We start from the raw sequence: 15,713 nt of genomic DNA, 5'->3' as shown, positions 1-15,713 counted from the left end.
ACCTATAATCCTAGCTCTTTGGGAGGCTGAGTTGGGCAGATCATTTGGGCCCAGGAGTTCAAGACAAGCCTGGGCAACATGGCAGTACCCTATCACTACAAAAAAAATACAAAAATTAACTGGGCATGGTGGTGGGCACCTGTAATCCTAGCTACTCGGGGCACTGAGGCAGAAGAATCGCTCGAACCCGGGAGGTGGAGATTGCAGGCAAGACTCCATCTAAAAAAAAAAAAAAGCAAATTATTAGCTAGGCATGGTGGCACATGCCCATAGTCCCAGCTACCCAGGAGGCTGAGGCAGGAGGATAGCTTGAGCCCTGAGGTCAAGGCTGCAGTGAGCACTTGATTGCACCACTGCACTCCAGCCTGGGTGATAGAACGAGACCCTGTCTCAATAATAATATATATATGTTTTTTCTTTGAAATGAACTTTGCTTCAATGAATACTTTTTATTTTTAATCAGTGTTATAATTTTATATATTAAATAGTTAGTTTGATAGGCTTAGAATAGTAATTCCTTGCCCCAATTTCCACTCCATAGCTGTGGCCACTTTCAACTGTTTTTTGCTATTTCTTTGTGGTATTTGCATTTGTGTTCAAAATAATGGGTCTGCATAGCTATTTCTCAGTTGTTCAGTTTTAGATATTAATTTCCAAAATAGGAAATTGATGCTAAGAACTAAAGTTCTCTTAAAGTTCTGTATACCCTCCACACGTAAACTCCAAATACAGTTTTAAAATAATTATTTTTTGTCAGTATTGATAGTCATAGCTGTGTGAAGATAATTCACATTTGAGTGCAGCATGATTATATTACCTTTCTTGTACTACTTTTTGTTTTCCTGAAGGTAATAAATGTTTGGGGTTTTTGTTTGCTTGACTTTACTATGGATCTGTTACTTACTCATGTTCAGGCTCTCAAGAGTATAATTATCCCTCACTGTGTTTAAACACAGATTCTGCATTTCTTCATTTTCGCTGGAGACATCTCAGTCAGCTCATGTCTTTCTGCTTGCTCTGTGGCCTGTGATACAGCTTGCTCCATCCTCTATCTCCATTTCCTTATTTATACCCCTGTGTTAGTAAAGCACATTCCTTTATTAACTTTCTAAAAATATGAGAAAGAAACTTTTTGATTCCTTGCATGTGAAAAAAAAATTGATTCTACCCTCACATTTGTTTTATAGTTAGGTAGAGAAAGGATTATAGTCATTCAAAATGGAAATTTTTCCTCAGAATTCTGGAAACATTCCTGTATTGTCTTTGGCACTCCATACTTCTGTGAAGGAGTCCAATTCTGAATCTTGACTCTTCGCATGTTGTTTCCACCCCCTTTTGGAAGCTTTTTCTCCACAGTGTTTTGAAATGTTATAATTCTAGGCCTTAATGTAGTTCTTTTTCATGCATTTTGTTGAGTATTCAGTAGGTCCTTCTAATTTTTTGTAAATTGACAAATTATAGTTGCATATGTTTAGGATACAAAGTGATATTATGATTTATGAATACAACGTGGCATAATTAAATCAAGCTAATTAATGTACATCCTTTTTTTGTGGTGGGAACATTTGAAATTTACTATCTTAGCAATTTTGAAATGTACAACACATTATTATTAACTATAATCACTACATTGTATAATAGATCTCCAAAAAAAAACCTTATTCCCCCTGTCTGAGGCTTTGTACCCTTTGACCATCATCTCACCATCTCCCCACCCAGCCTCAGGAAACCACCATTCTACTCTCTGCCTCTGTGTGTTTGATGGTTTTAGATTCCACATAAAAGTGAGAGGATATGCAACATTTGTCTTTCTGGGTCTGATGCTTATTTCACTTGGCATAACTTGGCATAATATTCTCCAATTCCATCCATGTCACAAATGACAGAATTTCTTTTTTAAGGCTGAATAATATTTCTTTTTTTTTTTAATTTTTTTTTTTTGCAGTTGCAAGATTTAATAGAGTGAAAACAGAGCTCCCATACAATGGGAGGGGACCCAAAGGGGGTTGCCACTTCCTGCTCGAATGCCTGGGTTTATAATCCCGATCATTGTCCCTCCCCCTGTGCTCTCAGGCGATATATGATTTGACTATTTCTTTACCTCCTGCTTTAGCCTAATTTGTATTTCAGTGAGCCCTCTTTACAACCTGATTGGTTGGGTGTGAGCTGAGTTACAAGCCCCATGTTTAAAGGTAGGTGCGGTCACCTTTCCCAGCTAGGCTAAGGAATTCTTAGTCGGCCTAGGAAATCCAGCTAGTCCTGTCTCTCAGTTCCCACTCTCAACAGGAAAACCCAAGTGCTGCTGGGGAGACCACCGCTCTAACTGCTTCCTGCTGAATTGGGGCGTAGTAGGGGTCATGCAGTTGAGATTTCCTCTGGAGGGGTGCCTTCGATGCCATCAACATCGGAGCATGGGCTAGCAGGCCCGTCCAGGGGTCCATGGTAGATCTTAGTCACGCACTGCATCTGGGGCTCCATTTGAAGAACCACTTGTAGTTTTACAGCTTCGATTCTGGAAGAGACAAACTTAACAAGGAGGTTAAAGATACAGGGATTGAAATGTATGGCCTGAAGTGCAGGGGCATATGGGTGTGGGCAGTGAAAGTGGGGTTTCCTTTAGAAAAACTCCTATACATTGGGGCATCAGTATTTCCAGGAAGCCACATTCTCCATAGAAGCTCTTGGTAAGGAGAGCTACTGGTGGTACAGCGGCATGGAGGGGGTGCAGTGAGAGTGAAAGGGGGTAAGAGAACAGTAAAGAGAAAAATATGACAAGGGAAGGCCATGGGGATTGGGGATCTGCGATTCTAGTTACTTTCCTCACGGTTGTCGCTTAAAGAGCAGGCACAGATCCTCTAGAGGTTCACGGGAATAGCTAGCGTTGTCTCCTGGATTTTCGGTTTCCTTTGGCAGTATCCAGGGTTCGACTCAAGTGTGATGTATCCAAGACTCCACACCAGCCACTTTAAACGCGGTTGGGGTAGATAAAAGGACTGGATAGAGTCCTTCCCAGGATGTATCTAGGGATGCGGAATTAGAGGGAAGGGACTTGACTGATACCATGTCTCCAGGGTGGAATAGTTCCTTTCCCTCTTCTCGGGGACAGGCTTCCTGTAATGTTTTAAGAACTTGTTGATATTTGGCTAAGGAGGTGATGTCTGCAACTAACTTGGCCGTCTCTTGGTCAAGCACAAGGTCATTGGTTAGGAGTGGCTGTCCATACAGCATTTCATATGGGCTAAGTCCCGCTTTTTGGGGAGAGTTTCGGATTCTTAGTAAGGCTGTAGGCAACAGAGCAGGCCATGCAAGATGGGTTTCTTGGGTTAGCTTTTTTAGATGTCATTTGAGTGTTTCGTTCATTTTCTCGACTTTTCCTGAGGATTGTGGCCTCCAGGCGCAGTGTAAGTGATATTGTATGCCTAACGCCTGGGATACTTCCTGGGTTACTGCAGCCTTGAAAGCGGGGCCATTGTCACTCTGTAAGCCTCAGGGAAGTCCGAATCTGGGAATTATTTCATGAATTAGTGCCTTTATTGCCTCTTGGGGCTTTTCTGTCCTACAAGGGAAGGCCTCCGCCCAACCAGTGAGAGTATCTACCCAGACTAGTAGATACTGAAATCCCTGAGATTTGGGCATGTGGATAAAATCTAGTTGCCAGTGTTCTCCTGGTAATGGCCTGTTCTTCTCCTGAAGGAGCTTGGCGATAAGGCAGGGGATTATTTCTTTGGCACACTTCACAGGCCCTGACTATCTGCTTGATAGTTTTGAAAAGGCCTGGTCCAGTAAATAACGATTTGGCCATCTGATGGGTGCTATCAATGCCTAAGTGAAAGGTCTGGTAAAGGGTTTTAAGTAATTTCCATTGGTTAGCTGCAGGCAAAAGTATTTTTCCTTCTTCGGTGGCTAGCCATCCTGAGGGGAGGAAACTATGTCCTCATGAGGTGCCTCATTCTATTTCTTCTGCTTAGTACTGGGGCTTCGTTTCCTGGAGGAGATTACCCCATACTAGGGGTCCTTCTATAAGCATTTCTAATGGAGGGTCCCGCCTTGCAGCTCTTTTGGCTTTTTTGGCTTCAGTATCTGCTGGGCGGTTCCCTTCTATTTCTCTTTTCTTTCCTTTCTGATGATCCCAGCAGTGTAAGACTGCCACCTCTTAAAGCTCAGCTCGAGCCGTAACAAACACGGACCAGAGGAGTGTGCAGTTGCAAGATGTAATAGAGTGAAAACAGAGCTCCCATACAAGGGGAGGGGACCCAAAGGAGGTTGCCCAAGGCTGAATAATATTTCATTGTGTACATATACCACATTTTCCTTCCCAGTTTTTCTGCTGACAGACCCTTAGGTTGATTCGATAACTTGGCTGTTGTGAACAGCGCTGCAGTGAACATGAGAGTGCAGTTATCTCCTCAACATACTGATTTCAAATCTTTTGGATAAATACTCAAAAGTGAGATTTCTGGACCATATGGTAATTCTGTTTTTAGTTTTTTGAGGGACCTCCATACACTTTCCCATAATCACTATACTAATTTACATTCTCACCAACAGTGTACAAGGGTTCCCACTTCTCCACCTCCTCACCAGTGCTTGTTGTGTCATCTTTTTTATAATGGCCATTCTGACAGGGGCTTTAATTTGCATTTCCTTAATGATTAGTGATGCTGAGCATTTTTTCATATATCTCTTGGCCATCTGTATGTCATCTTTTGAGAAATGTCTATTCAGGTCCCTTGCCCATTTTTTAATCAAATTAATTGTTTTCTTTCTATGGAGTTGAGTTCCTTGTATATTTGTGATGTTAGCCCCTTATCAGATATATGGCCTACAGATATTTTCTCCCAATCCATAGGTTGTCTGTACAGTCTGTTAGTATATCTTTTGTTGTGCAGAAGCTTTTTAGTTTGATGTAATCCCATTTGTCTGTTTTTGCTTTTATTGCCTATGCTTTTGGGATCCAATCTAATAAAAAACACATGGCCCAGACCAGTGTCATTTAGTTTTTTCCATATGTTTTCTTCTAGTAGTTTTACAGTTTCAGGTCTTACGTATAAGTGTGTAAGTCTTTAATCCATGTTGAGGTTTGTTTTTGTTTTAGTTTTTTGATATAAGGGTCCAGTTTCGTCCTTCTGCATAGGGATATCCAGTTTTCCCAACACCATCTATTGAAAAGTCATGTCCTTTAGTTCTGAGAAATGTTTCTTAATCTTTTTTTTTTTTTTCACCATCTCTCTTCATTTTCTCTGCTCTCTTACAAACAGATGTGGAACCTCCTTACTAGTCCTGTAATTTTATCTTCTCTCTTCTTTTCTAGTTTTGATCTTTTGAGATTTCCTCAATTTTATTATCCAATCTTCTTTTTGAATTTTTATCTCTGCTATCAAAATTGTAATTTCCTAGAACTCTTTTTTTTTGTTTTTCAGTATTAACTTTTTTAAAAACCTATTCTTGTTGCATGACTGCAGTGTCTTCCACTACCTCTGAATATCTTATTTAAAACTTTGTCATTTTCTTTACCTGCATTGTTTCTGTTGCCTCTGATTTTATGTTTCTTTTTAACACTCATTCTTCACATGTCTATAGTATGGCACTAAAACACTCAGTAGAAGCTGTGTCCATGCGCAGAGCCTCTGATTGGTAAATTTCGCTACAGGTTAAACCAGCAGAGCTACGTGTGAGAAAGTCCCAACTGGCATTGTCTTTTGGACAGGTCATTTTCGTGAAAGTAGAGTCCTTCAATCTCCTGCCTAGGAGCTGTGAGCCTGGCTGTTAGCATTCACAGAACCAACAGAGAAAAGGCATGAAGGGAAGGAAAATCTTAGATGTTCAGTGAGTCCTACTTGTAGCCCCACCTGTGTCTTCACCTGAAGACATCATTTGAGGCCTTCAATGCCTGAGCCTCTGGGGTGCTCTGTGGCACCCTTCTCCCACTGTCCTGTCCATGTTCCCTACAACTTCCAAGGTTTTTTTTATTTTTATTATCATTTCCTCCCATCTTTGTTCTTATATGTTTATTCCATATTGTTGTGTTAATTTTGATAGGGCTGCAGGAGGCAGCAGTGGGGTTCATGTCCATCTGGTGGGTTTAACAGGGTCTCAGCATATTTTTTGTCCTTTAGGAATCTGTTAGTGAGATAACAGCTGTACCAGGAACTGAGTAAGAAAAGAAAACACAGTGGCTCAGCCCAACCCATATTTGCATAAACAAATGAAGGCATCTTAGTTGGAGAATAACCCTTATACTGTTTCCCCCTAATAACATAAGGCTCTGTGTAGAAGTACTTGGTATTTTAGTTAAAATGTTTGCTTAGGTAACAGACTGGGCACTTATAATATGATGATATGAGCTGCATTTTTTTGTATGTGTAATAAATATCTTCATGTCTTCTAAAATGTTTAAGAGGAGAAAGACATAATTTAATTTTGGGTCAGACACAGTGGCTCAAGCCTGTAATCTCAGGACTTTGGGAGGTCAAGCCAGGCGGATCATTTGAGCCCAGGAGTTCAAGACCTGGGATACATAATGAAACCTCTTCTCTGCAAAAAATACAAAAATTAACCAGGCATGGTGGCACAGAGATGAAAATTCAAAAAGAGGGCTAGATAATAAAATTGAGGAAATCTCAAAAGAACAAAACTAGAAAAGAAGAAGATAAAATTATAGGACTAGTAAGGAATATCTGGGCCTATGCTCCCAGATGTTCAGGAGGCAAAGGTGGGAGGATCACCTGAGTCCAGGGAGGTCGAGGCTGCAGTGAGCCCTGATTGCGCCACTGCATTCCAGCCTGGGTGACAGAGTAAGACCCTGTTTAAAACAAAACCGAAAAACTCTTTTGGTCTAGGATTTTTTTTTTTAATATAAAGTGATTTCATTTAACCACCCCACTCTTTTTTACTCAATTGTTTTGTGTATTTGATAAGTCACTAGCTATATACTGATATCCTTAGAAATAATATATAATAATCTTGTTCAGGTTATCAAGTATCATTGGAACTAACTCAGCCCACTAGCTAATATTTTGTTTTTGTGTTAAAAGGAAAGTTAAGGGTTAAGCACCAGGCTTAATATTGAAATTATTTCTTTTTTCATAAGTATCACAATTCTAGGGGACGAAAGTTTTAATATACAACCCACTTTTATAAGTGGTTTTATCATAATACTTGGAATTTAAACTATTTACCTAATGGATGATTATGGTATTGTGGCAAAAAACCAAAAAATCTCCCAAATTCAAGTTGTCTGGGATTGGAGAAATCAAATATAAGTGGACTTTAGGCATTTTCTTGTCTGTATTAATAATATTTTACAACCAGGCCCTAGAAGTTTGAACTGTGCTCTGTGCAGTCTAGAAAGTGGGGACTGACTCATGGATGAAGGCGAAACAGTCAAGGACTTTAGACAGTTTCAATGACGATGAAGAAGATTTAACAGGCAGTGGTGCTTTTCTTCCTGAGCTTTAATACCAGTGAGAGAAGCAACTAGTTCACAGAAATTTTGTAAGCAGAATCCAGGAAAATTTATGAGTCAGGATTCAGAACCTTTAAGGAAAGCAGGTTTGACCTAAGCCCAGGCACTGACTGAAAAGAGGCTTTAAGAAAGACCTTTCGTAAGTGGAAGGAAGGATACACTGGAGATTTCGACTGGAAATGGTTTTAACAGTATATATTAGGACAAGTAAGACAATGTATCAGATTCCTATGTATGTATTAATTATACCCAAAGAGTATTTCAGACTAGTCCAAAGTAGCTTTTTACTTTCAATAGTTGCCAGTATTATATTGTGCAGGACACCACAGGGAAGGGGAACAGAAAAGACAAGGAAGGCCCCGGGGACACTATTAGAAAAGTAATCTGGATCCTCTGATGGTAGAAGAAAATAGGCAACCAACTCTAAAGTAATGTAAAACAGTCTCAACTAGAGCATCTCAGAGTTTTGTTTTATCAGCTCTCTGAATTAGTTGAAAATGTCAGTTCTTTACCTTGAGCTAGTCCAGTTAAGGTTAGGATTGAAAACCATCAATCTTGAAATTTTCCAGGATTAAATTTTTTCTTGGAACCCATGAGGCTAGTTTTACCTCTGTGAGTTTCTGAGTTGTAATAGAGATACAATATTATGCAATGATATTCTAAATTATTATTTGACTTGAAACTTCTGAACTACTCAGCTTTGAATTATTTGATTTCTATGAATCTGATCTTCAGATATATGGTATAAGCTTTATATCTGCCATGTAAGCTTCTTTAAAACATGCCAAGGTAGAGATGTAGTTGTGTTCTATTTGTCTTTAAAAATAAATATCAATATATTTTCTATTTTAGGGCATTTGATGTAGAACTACTGTACATAGCACAGTTCTTTAAAATTCCAATAGCAGAAATTGCTGTCAACTGGACAGAAATTGAAGGTGAGTATATTGTTTATTGTATGATTGTCTTGAGTCAGATAATACAGTTGTTTAGTAAAGTCAGCTGGCTTTAATGTTCTCCTTGCTCCCCTCATCAAGCCCTTCTCAGCTGTCTTGACTCAAAGATCCAGTTCCAAGGAGAATAGTACCTACTAATACCTTCCATCTGGCTTGCTGCCTTTTATATTTTTTGTCTGTTCATGGGGCCTTCAGTAGGCCTACTACCTTGTCGAAGAAACTTCAATAAAACTTCCTACAATAGACAAAGTCATGGTGATCTGAAGTTAGAAGGTTGATAGTCTTTTGAGATAGATAAATTTATTTTTTGCATCACCATTTCCTATATTTTTTTTATCACTAGGTGGATATTAATTAGGTACCTGCAAACCACTATGCAAAGCTAAATAAGAAATAAAAAAATTTTTTATGGCCGAGCACCATGCCTCATGCCTGTAATCCCAGCACTTTCGGAGACCAAGGGGGTGGATCACCTAAGGTCAGGAGTTCGAGACCAGTCTGGCCAACAGGGTGAAACCCCGTCTTTACTAAAAAATACAAAAAGATGGCCGGGCATGGTGGCAGGCACCTGTAATCCCAGCTACTCAGGAGTCTGAGGCAGAAGAATTGCTTGAACCCGGGAGGCAAAGGTTGCGGTGAGCCAAGATTGCACCAGTGCACTCCCGCCTGAGCAACGAGTGAAACTCCATCTGAAAAAATAAATAACTAAAAGTGTTTTTACTCCAAATGTCCACAGTCAATCCAGAGCCATTTAAAAACTATATCTGTACATATATCCAAAAATATAAAGATCCCAACTCTATAATAACTTGAAATCTATCATAAATCTTAATAATTCCTATTTAAAAAGGCTTAGACAGCTCTGGCTGTATAGAATTTTAAACATATTCTAGTTTTCTCCTTACCTTAGAATGAACCTAAATTAATTCACAGTGTGGGAGCAGTTGACATAATCAACTGGAGACTTTTTCAAAGTCCAGCTCTTCTGGTGAGAGTCCTTGTTGCAGTAAACCATTATTGCTTTGTAACCTCAGATGTTTAGGGACAGAAAAAGGTTAAGAACCAGTCTCGAGATTATACAAACTGTATAGTCTAGGATGAATTCAAACCTCTTTACGTCTTGCTGAATCAAACTGAGTTTACAAAATCTTAGCTCATCTCCACAGTAGCTGCCTAGAATCAAAGGGGATTGGGAAGCAGGTCAAAGGATCACTCAGGGGTATCATGATCAACTTTGTTGATTTGTGTTGATCTTTGGCCAACCTAGACTCTATGGGAAGATGAGGTGGGGAAAAGTAAAAGTCCATTTTATGTTTAGTCATTTGCTTATTTGCATTACAGAGATAGTTGTATTATAATATGAATTGTAGGTACCTCAACTTCCTCATTTGTGGGATGAAGATAATTTTTGGCCCTGATAAACGATAATGTCTCTACAGTGCTTTGGTGGTAATGTTTTCAGAAGAAAGCTGTCATATAAATTCAGAGCAGTGAAAAAGGTCTTCTTTAAATATAAAGTATAATTAAAATGATAATGAAATGTTAAACCTTCCTCCTGATACTTCTTTATCTGCAGGTATATACTATAAGTAATGGTTATAAGAATCTGCTGTGGCTGGGTGCAGTCACTCATGCCTGTAATCCCAGCACTTTGGGAGCCTAAGTTGGGAGGATCACTTGAGCCTAGGAGTTTGAGACCAGCCTGGGCAACATAGTGAGACCTCATCTCTATAAAAAAAATTATAAAATTAGGCAGGTGTGGTGCGTGCCTCTGTACCCCCAGCTACTGGGGAGGCTGAGGTAGGAGGACTGGATCGTTTGAGCCCGGGAGGTCAAGGTTACAGTGAGCCATAATCGTGTCACTGCACTACAGCCTGGGTGACAGAGCAAGATCTTGTTTAAAAAAAACAAAAAAAGAATCTGCTGTGATATGTGGATCAGATATTTAATTAGGCTGGTGTTCTTGTGTAGCCCGAGACAAAGAGGTCTGGACAAAATTATCTTAAGTCTGATCATAGGCTTTATTTTTTATCATTAAGATTGGATTTATGTAGAAATAATCATATTTATCTGTTGTGCTGTATCTTTAGTTGTTTCATATGTAATTATTTTCAGTAATGAGCACTCAGTGAGTAGTTTTTTTATTAGACTTCTAGAGCCCTCACCATATGTAGTCCTTCCTTTCTATAGTAGGGCCGTATGAAATTTTCACTATTTAGATCCTCTCAAGTTTCGTTTCACTTCAACATGTTCTGTTTTTGTTTTTAGAGAAAACCACTCCACTCACTTCAGCTTTGAAATTGTTTAACTTTTTGGTCTATGATTTAAAAAATTAAGGTGCTAAAGGCTCACAACGATCATGTAGACTGACTTTAAACTGATACGTTTTCTGCTGAGTTTATTTAAGCTAATTTGTTTTTAATTATTTTTAAATCACAGGTTCTAAATTAGTTCCATTCTGGAGCTGGCTACAAATGGGTAAAGACCTACTTTTTATACGACTTCGATATTTGACTGGTGCCTGGAGGCTTGAGCAAACTCGGAAAATGAATTAGGTTGTTTGCAGTCTTCAGTTGTGTTCTTATGCTTCAGTGTCACATTTCATTTCATTTGAAACTAAAATTTTAAGTAAAGCTGAAATAAACTTCTTGTCATTGTCTGCCTTTTGATAATTTTAAAGAAATAACTTTCCATAAGTAAAAAATTATAAATCTCTTTGGATATAAATGATTTTTAAAAGATGTTTATTTAAAAAGTCAGATTTTCTTTTGTTTGTTTAGCTTCATTATCATTATAATTCTGAGAAACATAATTTTTGTAGACAGAAGCTATTCTTACCCTAAGGTGCCTGCATAACTCTCATGAACTTAACTATAAACTACAATCATGTAACAGTTTTCAGAGATTTAAAAATAAAGCTAGGGTATAAGTTTAAATGTACATAAATTTATCCAAATCAAAGAAACCTATTTCAGCCTATGAAACTTTAGGAAATTATATGTTAAAGGCAAGAATACAGACTTAGTCACAAAGGTGTTCATTTCCTTATAGTCTTACTCATCTCTAGCATTGGAGGCCAAGGTGGGAGGATCACTTGAGCCCAGAAGTTCAAGGTTACAGTGAGCTATGATCGTGCCACTGTACTCTAGCCTGGATGATGGAGGGAGTTCCTGTCAATCAATTTTATAATATTAATATATTTACATAGTAACATCAGAAGCCTCTTTGAGATACTGCAAGAACTAATAGCAATTACAAAATAATGAACCCCCAAAATCAGAATTAGATTGTTTCTGCCATCTTAGAGAAACAAACTAGTAATAGTTTGACATTTATTAAGTGTTTACTGTATGCCACCCACTGTTCTAAGCACTTGATATATAATGACTCACAACAGAAGAGGAAACTGAAGCACAAAAGGGTGACCTGCCCAAGGTCACATATTTAGGAAAGAGTGGAGTCATGATTGTAACCTGCATAGTCTGGATCCCAAGCCCACACTCGTTAATGACTGCTATAGTCTTCAGTTTCTGAAGGTATGAAAACTGGGGATCATATAAGTAGAAAGTTTTGGCAGTACATTGAATAAAACATTTTTGAGTAGAAAAGTAAGCTAAAAATAACTCCAGTAGTTTGAACAACAGCGATAATATCACATCTGCAGTAGACAATAAGCTTCTTGAAAATAGAAGGCTTGCCGGGTACGGTGGCTCACGCCTGTAATCCCAGCACTTTGGGAGGCCGAGGCAGGCAGATCACCTGAGATCGGGAGTTCAAGACCAGCCTGCCCAACATGGAGAAACCCCGTCTCTACTAAAAATACAAAATTAGCTGGGGTGGTGGTGCATGCCTGTAATCCCATCTACCTGGGAGGCTGAGGCAGGAGAATCGCCTGAACTCGCGAGGCAGAGGTTGCGGTGAGCCGAGATTGCGCCATTGCACTCCGGCCTAGGCAATAAGAGTGAAACTCTGTCTCAAAAAAAAAAAACAGAAGGCATGTCTTACTACAATTAGTATCTCCAGCACAGGGCTTAGCATATAGTAAACACTTAATAATGATGAGATGAATAAACTTTATTTACTACCAGATTTTGTGAGCATTAAAGTCACTTAAATGGATAAATCAAGAATAATAGAAAGCAAAGAGAAGAAAAGACCATGCTCATAAGAATTTTTAAGAATAAGCCTTGAGCCAAAAATAAGATCCTTAATGAAATTATAAAAAGGCAATGAAATAATTTGTTATTGCTCTTTATAAACGAGATAGAAATGCATATTTGAAGCATAATAGGAATATTGAAGGAAAGTCACGATACTTTTTATGTACTTTGTCTGTGAACACTGTAGGGAAAAGTCTGATATCATTGATGCCAGCTTACCTTTCTAAGCACAGATTTACCTAAGAAGAATATGGGACAGAATCTGAGGCAATCAGAGAGAAAAGGTAGTTTAACCTGTTAACTTACAGAATCTGCTAACAAAAACTACATGCAGCAATAGCAGAGTGAAATAGCAAAATAACAGCTACTATGTTTTTTGTTTTTTTGTTTTTTTTTTTTTGAGATGAAGTCTTGCTCTTGTCCCCCAGGCTGGAGTGCAATGGCACTATCTCAGCTCACTGCAACCGCTGCCTCCCGGGTTCAAGCGATTCTCCTGCTTCAGCCTCCCGAGTAGCTGGGATTACAGGTGCCTGCCACCATGCCCGGCAAATTTTTTGTATTTTTAGTAGAGATGGGGTTTCACCATGTTGGCCAGGCTGGTCTCGAACTCCTGACCTCAGATGATCCCCCCGCTTCGGCCTCCCAAAGTGTTGGGATTACAGGTGTGAGCCACTGCACCCGGCCACCAGCTACTATCCTTATAGTATGTACAAGGAAGAGTAATGAACATTTTGCATGCGTTATGTGGTTTGATCAAACAACTCTATCATGCAGGTATAATTACCCGCATTTCACAGAACGAAGTAGCCAAATAATTTGCCCAGGGTTACACAAGTAGCCATTATTCATGCTTCTACTGAAATAAAAAATAGGAAACAAAGGAACATGGAGCATGATTAAAACAGTATAACCTGAGGATCCTCAGACAACTTGGCCATGTCTATGTCAAGTCTTCTCACTTGTTCTTATAGAATAAGATATATATGAAACATTTGACTTGAGGGTCACATATGGACAATAATGTCTCTTGACATCTGTAATCCTCTATCTCCATATAGTTATGTATGGTTGACCCTTGAATAACACAGGTTTGAACTGCACAGATCCACTTATACATGGATTGTTTTCAAAAAGTGTATTGAAAAAGTTTTTGGGGATCTGTGAAAATTTGAAATAGCAACAGGAGGTTGCTGTAAAATTATAGTAGTAAATGATAAACTAATATCTACATGTATTTTATGCATTAATGACATAACCTTTTTCTTAATATCTTTCATACTATCAAAGACTTTGATATTAGTCTATAATTTACTATATAAAATACACATGAATCTATTCAGAGATTTATCAAAATTTATGCATACGTAGACCATACATATTCAGTTGAGAGAAATTTAAACAAAGATGCAGTATTAGGCTGTGCGCGGTGGCTCACACCTGTAATCCCATCACTTTGAGAGGCCAAGGTGGGTGGATCACCTGAGGTCAGAGTTCGAAACCAGCCTGGCCAACATGGTGAAACCCCATCTCTACTAAAAATACAAAAATTAGCTGGGTGTGGTGGCAGGTGCCTGTAATCCCAGCTACTTGGGAGGCTGAGGCAGGAAAATCACTTGGGGAGGTGGAGGTTGCAGTGAGCCAAGATCACGCCACTGCACTCCAGCGTGGGTGACATGAGTGAGACTCCGTCTCAAAAAAAAAATATGCAGTATTAAATCATAACTGCATAAAATTAATAATTTCGTAGCCACCTCCTGTTGCTATTGCATGAGCTCAGGTGTTGTAAATATCCACTTAAATGCAGTGTGACACTAACCATCTCCATATGAGCAGTTCATCTCTCCAGTAAATTGCATATAACAGTAGAAATTGAGCTCTTGGAGTTCTCATGTGTTTTTCATGTTTAGTGCAATACTGTAAACCTTGAATAACACCATGGGACCGATATGAAGTACCATTAGTGATGCTGGAAATACTCCCAAGAAGCAGAGAAAAGTCATGACGTTACAAGAAAAAGTTGAATTGCTTGATACGTACCATAGATGAGGGCTGCAGCTGAGGTTGCTCACCATTTCAAGATAAATGAATCCAAGCCAGGCATGGTAGCTCATGCCTATAATCCCAGCACTTTGGGAGGCCGAGGCAGGCGGATCACCTGAGGTAGTTCAAGACCAGCTTGGCCATCATTGTGAAACCCCATCTCTACTAAAAATACAAGAATTCGCCAGGCGTGGTGGCGGGTGCCTGTAATCCCAGCTACTTGGGAGACTGAGGCACGAGACTCACTTGAACCCGGAAGAGGGAGGTTGCAGCGAACCGAGATTGCACCACTGCACTCCAACCTAGGTGACAGAGCGAGACTGTCTCAAAAAAATAAATAAATAGTGTAAGGACTATTGGGGGGAAAAAAAAGAAAATTTGTGAATCCATTGCCACTACTACATCTGCAGGTACAAAAATCTTGCAATTTTTGCAAAATACCTTTTCTCTCATATTGAAAATGCAGCTTTTAAGTGGGTACAGGATTGCTATAAGAAAGACATACCTATAGACTCTAATATGATTCACAAAAAGGCAAAGTCATCATATGACAAGTTAAAGGAAGGTGAAGGATCTAAAGCTGGGGAATTTAATGCCAGAAATGAATGGTTCATTTTAGAGGTTTGGCTTTTAAAAAAAAAAGTCAAGATAAGGGAGAAGCAGCTTCTGCTGATCCAGGAGGTAACACACGAGTTCCCAAACACCATTAAGAAAATCATTGAGGAGAAAGGATATCTGCCTAAACGGGTTTTTAATGCAGACGAAAGTGCCCTAATCTGGGGGGTGGGGGGGTGGAATGCCACAAAGGACATTTATTAGGAAGAGAAGCAAGCACCAGGATTTAAGGCAGGAAGAAACAGGCTAACTGCTGTTTTGTACAAATGCAATCGGGTTTATGATCAGGACTGCCCTTATCTGTAAAGCTGCTAAATCCTGAAAGGAAATGATAAACATCAGCTCCCAGTCTTCTGGTTGTACAAGAAGGCCTGGACAATGATAACCCTTTCTCTGGATTGCCTGCATTGACGTTCTGTCCCTGAAGTCAAAAAGTACCCTGCCAGTGAGAAATTGCCTTTTAAGGTTCTTTTGACA

General features: G+C 39.2%; 1 protein-coding gene across 1 annotated transcript in view; it reads left to right on the top strand.

Annotated features, from left to right (window-relative positions):
• ALG5 (ALG5 dolichyl-phosphate beta-glucosyltransferase) overlaps positions 1-11,080 on the top strand; it is a 50,476-nt gene extending 39,396 nt beyond the window's left edge. The window contains exons 9-10 of the mRNA XM_001144830.6: positions 8,318-8,403; positions 10,861-11,080. Coding sequence (XP_001144830.2) covers positions 8,318-8,403; positions 10,861-10,976 — 202 coding nt within the window. The 3' untranslated portion in view covers positions 10,977-11,080. The remainder of the gene's footprint in view (positions 1-8,317; positions 8,404-10,860) is intronic.
• Positions 11,081-15,713: the final 4,633 nt, after the last annotated feature.

The sequence above is a fragment of the Pan troglodytes genome, chromosome 14 (genome assembly GCF_028858775.2).
Source record: "Pan troglodytes isolate AG18354 chromosome 14, NHGRI_mPanTro3-v2.0_pri, whole genome shotgun sequence".
NCBI classification, from domain to species: domain Eukaryota; kingdom Metazoa; phylum Chordata; class Mammalia; order Primates; family Hominidae; genus Pan; species Pan troglodytes.
The sequence above is the reverse complement of the archived record's forward strand: the minus strand, read 5'-3'. Positions and strand labels throughout refer to the sequence as shown.